Source organism: Spermophilus citellus, assembly GCF_964194105.1.
Source record: "Spermophilus citellus genome assembly, chromosome: 1".
NCBI lineage: Eukaryota > Metazoa > Chordata > Mammalia > Rodentia > Sciuridae > Spermophilus > Spermophilus citellus.
In genome coordinates, this window is record NC_138182.1 from 225,714,649 (window position 1) to 225,736,012 (window position 21,364).

The 21,364-nt window shown below is 34.2% G+C and overlaps 1 protein-coding gene across 6 annotated transcripts in view; it reads left to right on the top strand.

The window, feature by feature from the left end:
• The window catches only part of BDP1 (BDP1 general transcription factor IIIB subunit), a 99,994-nt gene that overhangs the window by 25,324 nt on the left and 53,306 nt on the right, over nt 1-21,364 (top strand). For all 6 annotated transcript variants that reach the window (XM_081284665.1, XM_081284666.1, XM_081284667.1 and 3 more), the window contains exons 10-16: nt 1,225-1,494; nt 3,968-4,115; nt 9,867-10,022; nt 11,627-11,786; nt 14,561-14,652; nt 15,598-15,799; nt 16,579-16,718. In XM_081284665.1, the coding sequence (XP_081140791.1) occupies nt 1,225-1,494; nt 3,968-4,115; nt 9,867-10,022; nt 11,627-11,786; nt 14,561-14,652; nt 15,598-15,799; nt 16,579-16,718 (1,168 nt within the window). The remainder of the gene's footprint in view (nt 1-1,224; nt 1,495-3,967; nt 4,116-9,866; nt 10,023-11,626; nt 11,787-14,560; nt 14,653-15,597; nt 15,800-16,578; nt 16,719-21,364) is intronic.

Sequence of the window (21,364 nt, forward strand, 5' to 3'; positions counted from 1 at the left end):
CTTGGACCTGTAGTCCAAGCAATATGGAAGGCTAAAGCAGGAGGCTCCCAAGTTTGAGAATTATCTCAGCAATTTAGCAAGACCCTGTCCCAAAATTAAAAATAAAAAAGGCTAGGAATGTAGTTGAGTGGTAGAGTTTGATTGAACTAGGGGGATTGAACTCAGGGGGGCACTCAACCACTGAGCCACATCCCCTGCTCCATTTTGTATTTTATTTAGAGACAGGGTCTCACTGAGTTGCTTAGTGCCCTGCCACTGCTGAGGCAGGCTTTGAACTTTTATCTTCCTGTCTCAGCTTCCTAAGCCACTGGGATTACAGGTGTGTACCAGCCTACCTCGCTGAAGATTAAATTTTTAACACTCTCTCCCACCTGTTATAAACATTTTTCTGTTCATATGTATGTGCTAATCTAAAGATGTATGTTTTATTAATAAAAATGGAATTAGAAATATGCACATATTTCTGTCATTTGATTTTTTTTTAAATACAACAGTATGTTTTGAAATCTTTCACTTTACTGTATATGAACCCATCTTGTTATTGCTTTTGTGGATTATTTCATGTTTATGTGGTGCTAGGGTTTGAACCCAGGGCCTTGTGCATGCTGAGTATGTACTTTATCATTGAGCTACATTCTACATGGATTTTTTTTTTGGTAGTGGGGATTGAATCCAGTGGTACTATACCACTGAACTGCATTCCTAGCCTTTTTTATTTTTAATTTTGGGAACCGGGTCTTACTAAATTACTGAGATTATTCTCAAACTTGGGATCTTCCTGCTTCAGCTTTCCCTATTGCTTGGACTACAGGTATCTGCCACCATGTCTGGCCGTATTCTACCTGTGTTCTTTTAGTGAACTATGCCCCCAGCCCATCTCTGCATGGATTTTTAAATCATGAATGTATTGTAACTTATTGGTTATTCCCTTTTTTTTATTTTTAAATTTTAATATTTATTTTTTAGTATTTGGCGGACACAACATCTTTGTCTGTATGTGGTGCTGAGGATCGAACCTGGGCCGCACGCATGCCAGGCGAGCGCGCTACCGCTTGAGCCACATCCCCAGCCCCGGTTATTCCCTTTTGAATATTTTAGTTTTGTTCAATGTTTTGTTCACATAAATAGTATTATAGAGGATATCCTTGAGTATTTATTTTCTCTACCTTTAATAATTTTTTTGTAGGTTGTTTATGTATTTATCACTGTTTCACTTATTTTCAGTGAGAAAAGTTATTAGTGAAGGAGTAAATGATGATCCCGATGAGTCTGGGAGTACTAAAATTTCAGATACTCAGGAGGATGCTCAGACAGTTGAAGAAGAGTCTCTGACTTTATCAGGACAAGATTTAGAACAAGTTGTATTAGAACAAGACCGAAATGAAAAGAAAAAGAGAAGGAAGAATCAAGATGATGCTAATGAACAGGAAGTAAAAACTCTTTTAGGAAATGCCAGTGTTCATTCAGTCCCTTTTAAAGAAGAAAAACACAAGAGTAAGTTTCTTATGCATTTTAATAGCCTTATATTACTTTAAGACGTAAATAATGTGGTATATAACAAGTACTTTTCTTTTGGATAGATTGAACAATGCTATTTATGTATGTATGTATGTATGTATGTATGTATTTATTTGGTACTGGGAATTGAAGCCAGAGGCCCTTTATCACTGACCCATGTCCTTAGTCTCTCTCATTGAGACAGGGTCTCACTAAGTGTCTTAGGGCCTCACTAAGTTGCTGAGATTAGCCTTGAATTCATAATTCTTCTTCTTCAGCTTCCCTAATTGCTGGAATTGTAGGTGTATGCTACTGTACCTGGTTTGTTAACTGATCTGTACTGATAGTACTGTGTTAGGTATCTTTAAAAAAATTTTTTTAGATGTTGATGGACCATTATTTTACTCATTTATTTATATACAGTGGTCAGAATCAAACCCAGCGCCTGGCAAGTGCTAGATGAGCGCTCTTTTTTTTTAAGTTGTAGATGAACACAATATCTTCATTTTTATTTATTTATTTTTATGTGATGCTGAGGATGGAACCCAGGGCCTCACACATGCAAGGTAAGCACTCTTGCCACTGAGCTACAACTCCAGCCCCCAGCCTTTTGTAATATATATATATTTTTTGAGTGCTCTATTGCTAAGCCACAACCCCAGCCCCTGTGTTAAGCATTTTTATCTTTTAAAGTTTATTTTTCAAATACAGAATGCTTTACAAATTTGCATGTCATTCATGTGTAGGGATGATGATAATATTCTTTGTATTGTTCCTGTTTTTAGTATATGTGCTATCAAAGCAAGCACCCTGGGCTGGGGATGTGGCTCAAGCGGTAGCGCGCTCGCCTGGCATGCGTGCGACCTGGGTTCGATCCTCAGCACCACATACAAACAAAGATGTTGTGTCCGCCGAGAACTAAAAAATAAATATTAAAAATTCTCTCTCTCTCTCTCTCTCTCTCTCTCTCTCTAAAAAAAAAAAAAAAAAAAAAAAAAAAAGCAAGCACCCTTTTATTTTTAATTAAATGAAAAAAATTTATTGTTAAAAAAAAAAAGAAAAGCAGTCAGGCATGGTGGCACATACCTGTAATCCAGAGACTCAGGAGATTGTGCTTGGCATCTGGAGGCTCTGGGTTTAATCCCCAACATGAAAAAATAAAAGCACATAATCAAGTAAAGACAGGAAGAAAAAGTTGTAGCAGACCAGAACAACATTTTATAGAATTTAAATATCATGCAGTTCATCTTCACTAATATGATTTTAATAAATTAATTCTGGTAGTTAAAGTAGTATGATTTTATAAGCCTAACAACATTATGCTTTTTTGTTGATGTTACAAGAGACATTGCTTATAAAGCAGGAAAGATTACTGATTAAGAAATCAGATTTTAGAAGTTAAACAGACTTTGTTTTTTAATGCTAATTCTTGTATTTTTATTTTAGCTCTTGACATTGGACTATCAATTAATATATCTGAACTCAGTTCTTCTCTATCATGGGTTAACAATGATACCTTTTAATAGGATTTTTGAGTATTCAGTGAGATAATACATCTGATAGACTTGCGTTCTTGCTTTTTAGTAAGTAAATGGTAGCTGTTACCTTATTATTAATTATTACACTTCTGAAGGAACAAAAGAACAACCAAGTCCACTTTTAGCTTCCCAACAAGACATAATAAAGCAAGTCATTAATCACTTAAAATTTAAGAAAGATGCTGGGTATAGTGGTGTATGCCTGTAATCCCAGTAACTCAGGAGGCTGAGGTAGGAACATCCCAGGTTTAAGGCCAGAGGCTGAGGTAGGAAGATCCCAGGTTTAAGGCCAGCAGCAGCAATTTGACAAGGCCATGAGATACTTGAATCACAGTCCTTTTTATCTGATTTTGTGTCTCAAAAAAAAAAAAAAAAAATATATATATATATATATATATATATATAAAATTGGCTGGAAATATGGCTCAGTGGTTAAGAGGTCCTGGGTTTAGTCCCTGGTACCAAAAAAAAAAAAAAAAAAATTCCCAGAAAGATAAGGGAAAATGCTACAAACTTCCCAGGAACTTGGGCTGATATTCAAAACACAAACCATTGTAAGTTGATTAAATTTTCATTACGTTCTAAAATAAGATCGTGTCTTACAAATAAGAAGTTGAATGTTGATTGAATTGTTTTATGGGTAAAAAAGAGTCTTACATGTAAATATTTTTGTAGTTTTAAAAAGGAAGGTGTTTGGGCTGGCGTTATGGCTCAGTGGCAGAATGCTTACCTATCATGCATGAAGCACTTGAGTTCGATCCTCAGCACCACATAAAAATAAAATAAAGGTATTATTGTGTCTGCCTATAACTAAAATATATATGTATGTATATTAATATATCTGTATATTAATATTAATATATATATATGAAAGAAGGTGTTTGTGTTTTTGCTGTAATTTTTTTAGAATATCATGCATTTTATATTCATAGATAAAAGTCCATCTTCAAGGCCTGAAGTAAATGAAGGTGAAAACAATAAGGAACAGAAGCTTCCCTGTGCACAGAACAGAGAAGACATTGTGAGTTTAGCGTCTGGTGAAAAAGTTGAGAAGAGAGCTGACCCTGTCCTTTCAGAAAGGTATTTTCTAAATCTTCACTGGCTTTATCTCATCTTTTGATGGGAGAGTAGTGTTGAATTCTCTAACTGTAATTGGAGATTTGTATTTCTCTTTTTCGTTTATTTATTTATTTTTTTAAATGGTATTGGGAATTGAATCTGGAGGCACTCTACCAGTGAACTATGTGAACTATATCCCCAGCCCTTTTTATCTGATTGATTGATTGATTGATTTTTAGAGAGAGAGATAATTTTTTCTTTTAGTTTTCGGTGCACACAACATCTTTATTTTATTTTTATGTGTTGCTCAGGATTGAACCCAGCGCCCCGCGCGCATGCCAGGCTAGCACACTACCGCTTGAGCCATATCCCCAGCCCAACTTTTTATCTGATTTTGACACAGGGTCTGGCTGGTCTGAGAAAGATTCTGAGGCTGTTCTCAAATTACAGTCCTCCCTCAGCTTCCCAAGTTGCTGGGATTACAGATGTGTGCCAGTGTACCCAGCATAGTTCTGTTTGTTTTTATGTCATTTATTTGAAGCTTTGTTGTTAGTTGCATAAATACTGTATCATCTTGCTGAAATCTCTTATTATATACTGTCTTCTGCTGCCCCGCCCCCCTTTCCTCTCTCTTTTTCAGTACTAGGGGATTGAACCAAGGGATATTCTACCACTGAACTATACCTCCAGCCTCCCCGACTTTTTTTTTTCCCCAGGAGGTAGCCAGAAGTTGCTGTTTTATTTTCCTAGGTTAAAGACATTTACTTAGAATGAAATGGGTTTCTAAATAATCACTTTCGGGGCTGGGGATGTGGCTCAAGCGGTAGCGCGCCTGCCTGGAATGCGTGCGGCCCGGGTTCGATCCTCCAGCACCACATACAAACAAAGATGTTGTGTCTGCCAATAACTAATAAATAAATAAATATTTAAAAAAAATCACTTTCATTCCAAATGAGTCTACCTAGGAAGAAAAAGCTGTTAAGTCATCAATGTACCTTCCCCACCCCCTTTTTTTTCTTTTTCTTTCTTTTTTTTTTAAAGAGAGAGAGAGAAAATTTTTTTTTAAAGAGAGAGAGAGAGAGAGAATTTTATTTATTTTTTAGTTTTTTCGGTGGACACAACATCTTTGTTTGTATGTAGTGCTGAGGATCGAACCCAGGCCGCACGCATGCCAGGCGAGCACGCTACCACTTGAGCCACATCTCCAGCCCCGAGAATTTTTTTTAATATTTATATTTTAGTTCTTGGTGGACACAACATCTTTATTTTACTTTTATGTGGTGCTGAGGATTGAACCCAGCACCCTGTGCATGCCAGGCAAGCAAGCTACCACTTGAGCCACATCCCCAGCCCATCTTTTTTTTTTTTTATGAAATCATTTATTTATTCTAATTTGTTATACACAATGGCAGAATGCAATTCATTTCATATTACACATATAGAGCACAATTTTTCAAGTCACTGATTGTACACAAAGTGTTTTCACACCATTTGTGTCTACCTACATGTACTTAGGGTAATGATGTCTAATTCATTATACCATCATTCCTACCTTCTTTCCTCCTCCCTTCTCCTCCCGCCCCTTTGTCCTTTTCTTTTTTCTTATTTTTTTTTCAATTGTAGATGGACACAATACCTTTGCTTGTTTATCTTACGTGGTGTTGAGGATCTAACCCACGGTGTCACACATGCTAGTCTAGCACTGTACCACTGAGCCACAACCCCAGCCCACCTCAGCTCTTTTTATTTAATTTTTTAAACATTTTGAGACATTCTCATATGAAGTTGCCAAAGTTAACTTTGAACTTGTGATCCTCCTTCCTCAGCCTCAAGAGTAGTGGAATTATAGGCATGCAGCACTGTGCCTGGTACTGGCTGATTCAGATCTTTTTTCTAACAATACTTTTGCCTTCTTTTAGTTAGTGTCTGCATGGGTTTATACGTGTGTGTGTGTGTGTGTGTGTGTGTGTGTGTGTACACGCTGGGGATCAAACCCAGGGCCCTACGCTCTCTTATTGTTTTCTATAAAGATTTTCTTTTTGGGACTGGGGATACAGATCATTGGCATTGGTAGAAGATTTTCTCTTTAGTTTCATCAGACTGAATGTGATGTTTCTTATCTTGTGTGTTCTAAAATATAGTTTATTTTTGAGGGGGTAGGTGTCAAACCTACAGCCTTGTACAGTCTAGGCAAGTGCTGTTACCACTAAGTTACATCCCTTGCCCCTCTTAAGAAATTTTTAAGTGTATAATGCAGTACTGTTAATTATAAGAACAGTATAGTAGAGCAGACTTATGATATTTTTTTCATCTTGCATTCTTGAAACTCGATTCATTGGATGGCAACTCCCTGTTTTCTCCTCATCCCAGCCTTGGGCAACCACCAATCTATTTTGTTTCCATGAGTTTGATTGCTTTAGAGACCTAATAAAAGTGGAATTATGGTGTGATTTTAACTTCTATGATTGCCTTATTTCACTTAGTTTACAAGCTTACTTTACTTAGTTTTCAAGGTTTATCTGTGTTGTGCATATGGTAGAATTTACTTTTTATGCCTGAATAATATTCAGTTGTATGTATATACCAACATTTTCTTTATCCACTTATTAGTTAATAGATATTTTGGGTTGTTTCCATCTCTTAACTAGTGAGTTATGCAGTGAAAATAAAAGTGCAAAAAAGTTTTTTTTTTTTTTTTTTTTTTTGAGATCCTGATTTAATTAAAAGAACTCCAGAACTGGGATTGATGGATCATATGGTAATTCTCCTTTTTTTTTTTTTTTTTTTTTTTTTTTTATTGGTCTCAGGGATGCTTAAACACTGAGCCACATCCCTAGCCCTTTTTGGTTTTGTATTTTGAGACAATGTCTTGCTAAGTTACTTAGGGGTTTGCTAAGTTTCTGGGCCTGGCCTCAAACTTGTGAACCTCCTGTCTCAACCTCCTGAGTCACTGGGATTATAGGCATGTGCCATTGAGCCTGACTAATTTTAGTGTTTTGAAGAACTCTCCCTACTGTTTCCAGTACCTGGTATTCCAATTTATGTTCCCACCAACACTTTTATTATTAAGGGTTCATTTTTATATATCCTGTGACTATTTTTTTTAAATCTTTTATTGTGTTTTTTTGTAAATAGCATCCTAACAGGTAGCCAGTGATACCTTGTTTTGATTTTCATTTTCCTGATGATTAGTAATATTGTACCCCTTTTCATATACCTTTTAGCTATTGGTGTTCTTCTTTGGATAAATGTCTGTTAAATTCTTTGTCCATTTTAAAATTTGATTATTTTTAGCTTTGTTCTTTTTCAAGATTTCTTTTTTAAAAAATGTATTCTACTTGGATTCTCTGATCTTTTTGGAATTGTGATTTGAGTTCTTTTCATTATTGAGTTCTTTTCATATTCTTAGTTATTATCTTTTTCTCTGCTGTGGTTTAAAAATATATATACATACATATACGTATATACTAATTTATTTATATATATAATATGTATATATGCGTGCGTATATGTATATATGTGTGTATATGTATATGTGTGTGTGTATGTATATCTGTGTGTGTGTGTGTGTGTGTGTATATTAGATATATTAACCTTTTTTTGTTGTTGTAACAGGATTGAACCCAGGGCATTTAATCATTGAGCCATATCCCCAGTCCTTTTTTATATTTTATTTAGAGACAGGGTCTCACTGAATTGCTTAGGGCCTTGCTAAATTGCTGAGACTGGCTTTGAATTCATGATCCTCCTGCCTCAGCCTCCCAAGCCCCTGGGATTATCATTAGGAGTTCTCTCTCTCTCTATTTTTTTTTTTTTTTTTTTTTTGCCAGCTATTATACTTAAACCTCCCAGTCAATAGCTTGCCTTTTACTTTACTTATAGAGTCTTTGTTAACAGAAGTTATTTTTTTCCAAGTGTTAAGAAACCCTTAACATCGCAAAGATATTTTCCCACACTACTTTGCCTGGCTGTGTGAACCCATTTTTAAACATATAGTTCAGTAGCATTAATTACACTTACATTTTTGTGTACCAATCACCATTTCTAAAACCTTTTTGTATTTTCAAACCAAAATTCTAAGTTGTGCAGTAATTCCCATCTACCCTAAACCCTAGTAATCTCTATCTGCTTTTCCTCTTTATGAATCTACCTGTTCTAGAAACTTCTACACTACATTTCAGTGTAATCATACACTATTTCTCAGTTGTTTGTTGTTGGTTGACAGTTTATACCTCATTTTTTTTTTTTTTTTGAGGTATTGGGGATTGAACCCTAGGCTTCGAATATGCTAAGAAAGTACTTTACCAGTGAGCTATACCCCTAGCTCTCAGTTTATAATTTAAAGTGTGACTTCAAAGATAAAACTAATTTCAGAAATTATGCACAAAACCATACCTATGACTTATTCTGTTATAGGAACAAAACAACAATCTTGTACTAACTGTTAAAATCCCAACAAGTTTTGGAAAACAGTAAATTGATTGAAAAATTGTCTGCAAAAGCTATGAGTTATGAATGGTAAAGAAAGTTTTGAAAAACAGCTGTGGAGAGGGAATATATTAAGGCTTATTCTAAAGCTAGAGTAAAGCACTGTGATACTGATAACAGGCATAGACAGATTTACTCAGTGGAACTGAATGTCTAATGTAGGAAAAGACATTTGGGAATCTTTTATGGCAGAGGTTGCTTTAGAAATGAGTGGGCAAAGATTAAACTAACTATTCATTAGGTGGTGCTGAGATATGAAAAAGATAATATTATATCCCTATTTTGCCCTGTCAAATTTTAACTTCCTGATGAATTAAGGACTACACATATAAGAAAATATCTTTAAAGGTTTTAGAAGAAATGTGGGAAATATCTTTGCGATGTTAAGGATTCCTTAACACTTGGGAAAAAATAACTTCTATTAACAAAGACTCCAGAAGTAAAGTAAAAGGCAAGCTATTGATTGGGAGGTTTAGGTATAATAACTGGCCAATAAAAATATATAGGGAACTCTTATTTATTTTTTTAAAGATTGATGTGATTTTTTTTATACCTTTATTTTAAATAAAAATATTTATTTTTATGTGGTGCTGAGGATCAAACGCAGTACCTCGCACATGCTAGGCAAGTGCTCTACCACTGAGCCACAGCCTCAGCCCCTATAGAGAACCCTTAATGAACTCTTAATAATACATCAGGAAAAGAGAAACACCTAGTAGAAAAAATAAGCAAGAAAATAAATAAAATAAAAAGACTAAATATGTGTTGAAACAGTGCTAGGTAATGTGTGACTATCAGTTATATTATTGTTAGTTGATATATTTCATAATAAAAAATAATCTTTGCTTTCCATAGTAGTGTTAACTACAATTTGTGCTTATGGAAACTGTGTCCTCCTTTTATATGACTTTTGGTTAACAGTCCCATGCAAAGTAAGGACTGCCTATATAAAATTTTAATGAAAACTAATTCCTAAATATCATTATAATTTTACACACACATTTGATTTGTGAATCCCTTTGAATTATAGTTTTTGATTTTGACACTTCTTGAGTTCTCCCAAGCCTATTGGTGGTATGTGGTGGTTACTTTCTCTGAAGGTACAGGTCTTTATAACATTATGCAAGAAGTATCATAGAAAAGCCAGCATAGCTTGTGCTTATTCCATAATGAGGGATAATTTCCCAAAGTATTGGTGTTATCTATTAAAAAATTTTTAAATAGTATGAAATAATGTATTACTAGATTTTTTTTTTTTTTGCTAATGTGTCTTCATTTCCTTAGTAATCAACAAGATACCATGCCAGTAGCAACTGAGTTTTCAGAATTAAGCACTTCAGATTTGCCTCCATCAGAAGTTGGAATTAGAACATCATGTGAGGTGAATAATGCTGAGAGTAGTGCAGGAGAAAGAAATGTTGACCTGAAGAATAAATCAATGTAAGTATTTTATATGATAGGATTTTTCTTTTCTTCATATTTTAATAAGGTTCTCAATTTTTAAAATGTTTTTTCCTGTCTTAGTAATTGAATCCAGGGCTTACAAGTGCTAGGCAAACCTCTACTATTGAGCCAACCCCCAACCCTTAATAGCATTCTTAAATTATAGCATCATTTTATTTAGAAATTACAAGGGATCATTAACATAGACCATTTATTTTATAATTTAACTGTGGTCTTGTTAGTGCTATATCAGGGTTTTTTACTTTATATTCCATTATACAAATTTTCATACTTGATGTGTGAGCTTTCAGCAAGGTGGTAATTTAGCAGTGAACTTCTAAAATAGTTCAGAGGATTAAATATTTGCTATGAGGGCTGGGGATGTGGTTCAAGCGGTAGCGCACTCGCCTGGCATGCGTGCGGCCCGGGTTCGATCCTCAGCACCACATAGAAACAAAGATGTATCTGCCGAAAACTAAAAAATAAATATTAAAAAAATTCTCTCTCTCTCTCTCCTCTCTCACTCTCTCTTTAAAAAAAAAAAAGAAATATTTGCTATGAGATTTTACTTGTAGTGGTTTGAGTTATTTTTATTTTTTTCAAAAATAGTAGCTTTTTTTTTTTTTAAATCAGAAGTTGAACCCAGGACAATCTACTTTTGAGCTAAGTCTCCACCCTTTTTATTTTGAGACAGGCTCTGGCTGTTTCCCAGACTAGCTTTAAACTTGGAAACTTCCTGTCTAACATCCCCAGTTGCTGGTGTTACAGGCATGGACCACAATGCAATAGGTACATTCATATGCTTCAGACATTAACTGCTATGAAGTGGCTGGGCCGTGGTGGTGGCACATGTCTATAATCTTACTAGCTCCGGAGGTTGAGGCAGGAGGGATTGCAAGTTCAAAGTCAGCCTTAGCAACTCATCCATATTACTTCTATGGTTTAATTTAAATCTTTGATCTACTTCGCATATATTGTCAGCACAGTATAAGAGATGATGCTTGTTTTATTTTTTTCTCAATGTTATTCAGTTTTTTCATCATTTATTTAATTTTATCTAGTATATTTTTTAAACACTGTATTTTGTATTTCATTTTTTCCTCACTGTTTTGAGATGCTACCTTTATTATGTGTTAAAATATACATTTTAGAATCAGTGTTTGGAATTTGTTTCATTTATCTGTTTATTGATATGTTAATACCACTACCTGCATTAATTATTGATGCTCAGCAGTATATTTGTCACATCTAATAGAACAAGTTAGTCTCTCAATTTTCTTTGCCATTTCTATAGTAAGTAAACTTTCAAAGAAATTCTTTCTGGTTCAGGGCTGGGGGTGTGGCTCAAGCGGTAGCGCGCTCGCCTGGCATGCGTGCGGCCTGGGTTCAATCCTCAGCACCACATACAAACAACCATGTTGTGTCCGCCAAAACCTGAAAAATAAATATTAAATAATTCTCTCTCCCCTCCCTCCCTTCCTCCCTCTCCCTCTCTCTCTCTCTCTCTTTAAAAAAAAAAAAAAAAGAAAGAAATTCTTTCTGGTTCAGAATTTTACTTGAATATAACTGCATGTTGCTTACAGTTTAAGTAATTTTTTTAGGGAGACGGATCCGGCAGAAAACGTAAAACCAATTTTGAGAGGTCGACTCCAGAAACCTAAACCGAATCTATCAAGAGCAGTTGGGAAGAAATCAACTCGTTCACAAAACAAAACAGATGCAGAGAGCAAGAGTTCATGTTCAGAAACTTCAGTTGAGAAGGTATGACATAGGAGACATACTGGAATTAAAATTATAAAATAAAATTTTTTCCTAAGAAATTGGTAATAAAAATATTCACCTTGTGGGCTGGGATGTAGCTCAGTGGCAAAGCGTCTGCCTTGCATTCTCAAAGCCCTGGGTTCGACCCCCAGTTCCAAAAAAGACAAAAAAAAAAAAAAAAAAAAAAAAGAACCCTACCAAAAACAAAAAACTCACCTTGTAATTACAGATGACTGTTACTGATATTAAAACCAATAAAGTAACTTACACATCAACATTAGTTAGGTTTGTTTCTATCTTATTAGTCTCCTGTTTACATATTTTTTTAATTATATATTTTTTAGTTGTTGATGGAGCTTGCTTTATTTATTTATTTATAGGTAAGCACACTACCACTGAGCTACAACAGCAGCCCTTTGATATATTTTCTTTTAAAAAAAATTTCTTTTTAGTTGTTGATAGAACTTTATTTATTGACATGTGGTGCTGAGACTTGAACTCAGTGCCTCACACATGCTAGGCAAGTGCTCCACCACTGAGCTACAACCCCAACCCCTCTTTTATATATTTTCTTTAGAGCTAGGGGACTTATCATTTGAAACATCCTCAGTAATGATAAATCTTTTGTTTACTTACATAAAAACTTTAAAAAAATATTTCTTAAACCATCTATACATTATACCCATAGTACTTTTATCTGAATATAGGCAGTCACATTCCTATTTGTACTTTATGAACTTTCTCTGTGTATGAAAACATTTCTCTAGTGCCTAACCATGATGTGTACAATAGTTAAAACATTTTTTATCTGGAGCTATTCATATATATATTCTTGGGTCTGATTGAACTTTTAAATAATGTATTGGGCTGAACATGGTAGCACACTCCTATAATCCCAATGAAGGCTGAGGCTGGAGGATTGTGAGTTCAAAGCCAGCCTCAGCAACTGAGCAAGGCTCTAAGCAACTCAGTGAGACTCTGTCTCTAAATAAAATATAAAAAGAGCTGGAATGTGCCTCAGTGCTCCTAGGTTCAATCCCTGGTACCACAAAAATAAATAAATAAACAAATAACCAAAAATGCATTGGATTAATATTATTGATTTACCTGATCATTTCTCTAATGGATTATATGATTGTTTTGTTTTTCTTTAATTTTTAAAAATAAAAGTAAGCAATTTTGGAAGTAGGGTTTTCTCTTCTTCTTCCTTCTTCCTTCTTTCTTCTTTCTTCTTCTTCTTCCTTTTTGTTTTTGGTACCAGGTATTGAACCCAGGGGCACTTAAGCACTGAGCCACATCCCCAGCCCTATTTTGTATTTTATTTAGAGACAGGGTCTCACTGAGTTGCTTAGCGCCTTGCCATTGCTGAGGCTGGCTTTTACCTTGTGATCCTCCTGCCTCAAGCTCCTGAGCCGCTGGGATTGCAGGCATGGTGCTACTGTACCCAACGTAAGTGGAGTTTTCTTAAAGAAACGATATTTTTATGGGTCATGGGGATTATATTATTGGTTCAAATTAAAATATTTTTATGGTTCTTATGCATTGTCAAAGAATCTATTTACATTGCTGTTAGCATTGAGTGAATGTTCCTGTTTTCTTCTGTCTCTGAGAATTATATTAGAAAAATTTAATTTTGGCTAAATCGCTTTTTAAAACATTGGCCAGCTTTCTTTCTTCAGTACTGGGAATTAATCCAGGGCCTTGAACCAGCCCTTTTTATTTTGAGACAGGTTTTTTGTAAGTTATACAGGCTGGCTTCAAACTTGTAATCCTTCTACCTAGCTTCCCAAGTAGCTGAGGTGGTAGGTGTGTGCCACCATGCCTGGCCATTGATCAGTGTTGATTAGTTATTTCTTAAGTGAAGTATCTTTCTTAGCTTTTTTGTGGGGGGAGGGGAGATGTGTGTTTTTTGTACAGCTATCTTATCCTAATCTTAATAATAGGATTTTATTCTAGAAAATTTGGAAAATACAGGTTGATTTAAAAATCAAAACAAAAATAAGTTGTAATTTCATTATCCAGATGCAACCAGTCTTTTCACATTTATCATCCTAGGTTTTCTTTTATAAAGTTGAGTAGTGATATGAATTTAATTTTATATCTTTTGGTATTTTAACATTTCACAAATGTTTTTTTTTTTTTTTCTCATATCATTAAACTTCTGAAAAACATGTTTTTGCTGGGCATGGTGGCACACACCTGTAATCTCAGCTACTTGGGAGGCTGAGGCAGGAGGATTGGAGGTTCAAGGACAGCCTCCCTAAGCAGCTGATCGGGACCCTATCTCAAAATAAAAAATAAAAAAAGGGCCAGGGAAGTGGTTCAGTGGTAATATGCCCTGGGTTCAATCCTCGGTACAAGGCAAAAATGAAAACATGGTTTTTAGTGATACTCTTACAGTGGTGTGTAACCGAACTTATTTAATTATTTTCTCATTTTTGGAAAATTTGTCTGCAGTGTTTGCTATTTTATTTAATGTTCCATTGAACAATCTAGTGTGTAGATATTTTTCCATTTACTTTCTTAAAAGTCTTCACAAGATATTACTGAGTCAAAGAATATGAACATTTTCAAGACTCTTCAAATTGAAAAGGGCTATTAATGAATGAGATTATTTGTTTTATAATATTCTCATTTGCATTTAGGATTATTAGAAAATCTTTCCTGGTGTAAATACAAAAAATGCAATTTCATTGTTTTAATTTTCATTTGTTTCTAACACAGTTTGAACTTTTTAATAATAAGTAGATTAACTGTAAAAATTAAATTCACAGAATCACATGGAAAAAAATGAAGTGAATACAGGTGACTGTTTTGAAATGGAGAATACAGAAAGAGAGAACCTAGAAGCTGAAACTGTATCTAAGTAAGTACTTAGAAAGTAATATAAAAGTAGTTAACTTTTAGGAATGATTCTAATCACTTGTTTTCTGCTTGATAAACTCTATTAGTATTTTCATCTAATTTAAGTCCATTTTCAACTGTAGGTGGTGATGAAACATTTTAATAATGTTTTCTATGCTTCACATCATAAATACAAATTATGGCTTGGACCCATTGAATTAGCAATTACATTTGTAATTTTCACAATGTATTGTTAAATATAGGAATGGTTAAGATAATATTTCTGGAAAATTTTATAGTAAGGGATTTCAGAAGGGAATATTTAACTTAATGTGGAGAACCATAACAACTCCACTCCAATGTGACTTTAACCAGTAGGTTCTGGGCTAGTTCATGTGGTCCAATTTATACTATAATTTGGGACTAATATCCTGGAATTGTATAACATATAGTAGTATTCTGTATGAGGCATACTAGTATGACATCCTTGATTGATGTAGATTTTTCCAGTTTTGTTTTTCCTTCTTTTTTTGTGATGCTGGAGATTGAATCCAGGACCTGACGTAAGCTTCAAAAGTGCTCAACCACTGGGCTACCTCTCCATCCCTTTTTTATTTGATTTTGAGACAGCGTTTTACCAAGTTGCCCATGCTACCCTTGAAGTTGCCATCCTTCTGCTTCACCTTTCCAAGTAGTGAGGATTACAGGTGTACACTACCATACCTGGCTGACCAATTTTGTAATGAAAAATTGATTTAAAAATCTTTTTTGTAGTCAGGCTTCCAGGATTATATCTGTTCAAAAGAGTAGGGAGTAGATGTATGAATAACCTTGAAGATGTTCTTGAGGATACCTGTGAATTATTTTATATTCTGAATGGTTTTCTCATTAATATCATGGAGAAGGAAATACTAAAAAACAAGCAGTTTGTGACTTCAAAATAAACATTGATTTTATTTTTTTGTAGTTCTAGTTTGAGTGACAAATCTTGTCTGCATGAAGATAATCAATCAAAGGCTTTTAGACCTACACGACCAATAAGGGGCCGATTACCAAGGCCAAAACCAAATATAGGGAAAGCTGCAGAAAGAAAAGAAATTCTTGGATCACAGGAAAAAATAGGGGCTGAAAAGGAGAATAATGAAAATGAGTCCTGTGTTGATAGAGAAGTAAGTACTTTGATTGTTTTTCACATTGTGTTATGTAAGTACATAGTCTTAACATAAATCTCTCATTCCTTTTAAAAACAACAAATGGCTAAATAGTTTGTGTTGCATTGATTATTAAGTTTATCGTCAAAATTTCATAGATACCAGTTTTGCTAACTGTAAAGCCATTTTAGATTTTGATAATTGACATGATTTGTAATTTGCTTTCACATTCCCTCATATTTGGACTTGCTTTTTCCCTATTACTCTACGAATTTCTGAATTACCCTTTCCATTTGAAAAGATAGTTGAATGAGTAACTTTTAGTATTGGCTCAAATAGAATAAGATGTTGAAAGTTTCCCTCTAAACCATAATTCCAGGAACAAAGATCATGAATTTTAGATTATTTACATAGTCTTTATAAGAAGGTTGGTATGATGTAAGATTTGGATTTCCTCTGTTGTAATTTATCTGGTTGTAATGCAATTATAATAAATATAAAGATTCAGAAAGAGAGACACCATGAAATAATTCTCACAGATCAGTCTAAAATAGTTACTTGCTTTATGATTTGGCAGAAAAGAATGGGAGCTTTGAGATAAGGTAAAAGTTGTGGCTTATGAAATTTTTCTGAGATACCTAAAGAAAATACATTTAAAAAGAACCCTTTGAATTTCATTTTATAGTTTTGAAGTTTTTTCATTTTTCTCATATAACACAAAATATTCAGTGCAATTTTTAAAAATTATCTTTGATTGTGAAAACTAAAATGTTAAAAAATTTTTCTTTGTTATTAAGATTCCTCAACAAATAGAAGATCAGTCATGTAAAAATTTCAATAGGGAAATGTCACATGTCACATCACAACCTGAGAGAAAAGATTCTTCTTTTCAAAAAGTGGAACCAGATGAGCCCAAGACTCTTAGTGAATGTCTAAGGTAAGCATCATTTTATTGATGATGTAATTTTTGAATTTTTTTTTTTTTTTGGTACTAGAGAATTAACCCAGGAGCATTTTGCCACTGAGCTACATCGTACCCAGCTCATGTTTTTTTTTTTAGTATATATTTTTAGTCGTTGATGGACCTTTATTTTCCATTCATTTATTCATATATGGTGCTGAGAATTGAACCCAGTGCCTCACACATGCAAGGCAAGTGCTCTTCCTCTGAGCTACAACCCCATCTCCCCATTTATTTTCTATTTTGAGACAGGGTCTCACTAAGTTGCTTAGGGCCTCCCTAAGGACCTGTGGCTGCCCTTTCATTTCAATCCTCTGTCTCAGCCTTCTGAGTTTCTGGGATTACCAGTGTGCACCACTGTACCAAGCTTAATTTTGTATGGTTTTAGAACTTAATCAGTTCTTTTAGACCAAATCAGATTGGATTTATTTTCTGTGTGATAAGTACAAGTCATAAAATGTTCAAAGATATTTCAAAGTACAACTTGATCTCCAAGGAACTTTATGTCATATCTTTTATTTTGACTTCTTAGTTATTGGTGGCTTGAAAAGAGTTACTTACCATAAATTAGAATTTGTATTAACTTGAGTAGCTTATCACTTAATATGCATATTAAGTTAAATGCCTGTATCTAAATATGTAAATGCTATTTTTTTTAGTTATAGATAAACACAATACCTTTATTTATTTTATGTGGTGCTGAGATCAAACCCAGTGCCTCAAACGTGCGAGGCAAGCACTCTACCACTGAGCCACAACCCCAGCCTACAAATACTATTTCTTTTTTTTTTTTTTTAATATTTATTTATTTTTAGTTTTCGGCGGACACAACATCTTTGTATGTGGTGCTGAGGATCGAACCTCAGGCCGCACGCATGTCAGGCGAGCGCGCTACCGCTTGAGCCACATCACCAGCCCCTACAAATGCTATTTCTTATTTTTTTTGGTATTAGATTGATCACATATTGCTTTTATTTAAGATTGATATAGGGCTGGGGCTATATAGCTCAGTGGCAGAATGCTTGCTTTGCACATGTGAAGCACTGGGTTCAATCCTTAGCACCACATAAAAAATAAACAAAGTCATTCTATCCATATACAACTACAAAAAAAATTTTTTAAAAGATTGATATAAATTTTATGTAGAACTTATTAATGAAAACCCATCTGTTTTTTAAAAAGTATTTATTTGTTAGTTTTAGGTGGACACAATATCTTTATTTCATTTTTATGTGGTGCTGAGGATCGAACCCAGTGCCTCTTGCATGCTACACAAGTGTTCTACCTCTGAGCTACAACACCAGCCCAAAACCCATACTATTTTGTAGCCAAAGTTTTTATTTCCCCTCAGAGGGTACTAAACCAGAGTGATGGATTTATTAGTGTACCTTGAAAATTTTTATTTTGGGAATGGTTAATGCACACAGATGCAGAGAGAACAATAATGGACTTCCATGTATACACTGTCCAAGGAGATAGGGTCTCATCAAGTTGCTTAGGGCCTCACTAAGTTGCTGAGGCTGGCTTTGAATTTGTGATCCTCCTGCCTTCACTTCCCAAGTAGCTGGGATCATATGTGTGCACCACCATACCCAGCTGCTGTGCTTTGTTACACCAATTTAAATGTATTTAAACCTTTATTAAAACAGAAAAATTTCTGTATTTCTTGCTTCCTCTACTATTTTTGCTTCACCCCTCAACTCTTTCGCTACCAATGTGCCACAGAATTTTTTGAGTAGGAACCTGTCCAATTATATTACTTGTTATGTATCAGATTTTATTTATAGGAGACTGACAGGTTGGAGCCTGCATTCAACTGAAAAAAATGTAAATGAAAAAAAACATTTAAAAATTAATGTGGGGCTGGAGATATAGCTCAATTCGTAGAGTGCTTGCCACATGCAAAAGGCCCTGGGTTCAATCCCTAGCACCACACATAATAATAGTGTGGCTTAGTAGAAAATTAGATTTTCTTTGGGTGCCTCTGAGTTTCAGAAAACTGGTAGATACTGTTAACACCAGTACACAATTTGATCTCAGCAACTTCCCTCTCCACAGGTAGCTTTATCATGCGACTTTTCTGACTTCCTGGATGTCCAGGATCATTAAAAAAATTCTAAAATTCTGTGTTTTGTCAAATCATATATCTCTTTGTATTTACTAGGCAGTTTTCCCTTTTCCCTACTCTGAACACTTTGGCTTGTTCAAGATGCTGTGTAAGAGAAATGGATAATGTATTAAAAAATTCTTTGCTAGATAAATTAGTGAATTTTTTTTTCAAACAATCTTCTAGACAATTATGTATCTTTTATATAAATATTGGGGCTTGTGTCATGATTGATGATTTATCTTAAGGAGGCATGCAAATGTTTTGTAGATTCTTAACTCTACATTTTAGAAAAACACAATGTGGACCTGGAAGTAGATGTATAATTTTGTGCCTATTCTTTCTTTAGTCATGATCTCCTTTGTTTGCTTTTCTTCTTAAATTCTGTGATCTGTGGAGAGAATACAATATCCATTGTATATTTTAAGTTGAGAAATATTCTGAATTAACTACATAACTGAATTCCAGTCTCAAAAACTGCCCTTCAGTTAATTATGCAGCTGATATGAATTCTATGAGAAAAGGTCTGTGTTGCTCATCATTGTATTCCCAGTTCATAGGTACTTTCTGGCATGTAATAGGACTTAGAAATATTTGTTGATTTATTATTCATGAACTCAGTGAGTTATCATATATCATATTTTTTATCCATAAAAATAAACTTATGAAAGTCCTTTTATTATATAAAAACAATTTCAGCTATTTAAGCACAATTATAACATTTCATGTTTGTATCTTACAATTTGAATTGATACTGAAATAAGGAAACTGCCAATAAAGTATTTGCTTATTAATGCATTTATATGTTTAAAGGATAAACCAGTGTTGAAAATATGACTTTATAAAAATTCTCTTTTCTCATGATTCTCAAATCATATTCCTAGCAAAGTAACCTCAATAAAAGCTAGGTGTTTTTGGATGAAGATAATCAAAGAATGCAGTAAGGGCCTGCAGTTTTGGCTCAGAGGAAGAATGCTTGCCTAGTGTGCTTGAGGCACTGGGTTCAATCCTCAGCACCACATTAAAATAACATAAAGGTATTGTGTTGCCTAAAAAAATATTTATCTATCTATCTATTTATTTATTTTGTGGTGCTGGGATTGAACCCAGGGTCTTGTGCATGTGAGGCAAGCTGAGCTACCAACTGAGCTATATCCCCAGCCCTTAAAAAATAAATATTTAATAATTTAAAAAAAAAGGAATGGAGTGAAATCCATCCAGGATTAACCACGTTAAATTTCCTTTGTCAGTTTATATTAATTTTGCATTTATTGTTCACTAAAGTTAGTGATAGATATAAATACCTCAGTTATATAAACAAGTACAATTTGAAAATCAGTCTATTTCCTAGAGACTTTTTAAAGTAAAAAATCACATTATAAAAAAACAGATATTTTAGTGAAGAAAGTTTAGATCCTACAAAAATTCGTGCAAGTAATAGCTTCCTTTTCATTATTTTTGTTATTTTTTTATCCCTTTGATATAGTATCTTTTTCAAATCTCAAAATGTTTATGGTCTGAGATGGCCTATACTGTACTGCCCACTGACTTTGGGCTCATGTTGGTAGAAGGGAGTTTTGCACTTGGGTGGGCCTTGCATTTATTTTCTTTCATTGGTCATCCTTCTAAAGTTGGCAACCTGACATTGTGGCCCTTTTCTGTGTTTACTTACCCCAGGTGAATGGTGCAGTTTCTGTTTTTAGGTGTGAAAGGAGCAAGATCCTGAAAATCCTGTCATTTAACTTTAGTCTTTTTTTTTTTTTTTTTTAATACTGGGGATTTAACCCAGAAGCACTTTAGCACTGAGTAACAGACCTGCGTATCCTCCCCAATGTGTCGCCTCCGCCCTGCTGTTTTTAAATTTTGAGATATGGTCTCACTAAGTTTCTTAGGGCCTTGCTAAGTTGCTGAGGCTGTGATTACAGGTGTACGCCATTATGCTTAGCTTTAGTTCTTTTCAAAAAAATAAAAATATTTTTTCTTAATTACAAGAAGTGCTTGTCTGTTAGCTCCTCTATTTTAAAAATGTTTTAAAATATTTAATTGACACATAGTAATTACATATATTTATGGAGCATAGTGGGATATTTCAGTACTTATATTCAGTGTATAATTATCAAGGTAATTGGCAAATTTGTTGTCTCAACATTTGTCATTTCTTTGAATTAGGAACAGTCAAAATTCTCTCTACGGGCTAGGGTTGTAGCTCAGTGGTGGAGCACTTGCCTAGCACGTGTGAGACACTGGGTAGGATCCTCAGCACCACATAAAAATAAATAAATAAATAAATAAATAAAGTATTGTGTCCATCTACAAAAACAATTTTTTAAAAATCATCTCTACTAGCTATTTTGAATATCTAATTAATTATTGTTAATCATAGTTATCCTTCTGTGACATTATTTCTACTACATATTTATACCCTCATACATGTTAACCATCCTCTGTTCATCTCCTCCTTCTGCAGTCATAATTTTTAATATTTTTTTAAAGTTCGTGAATTTTAAGGATAATT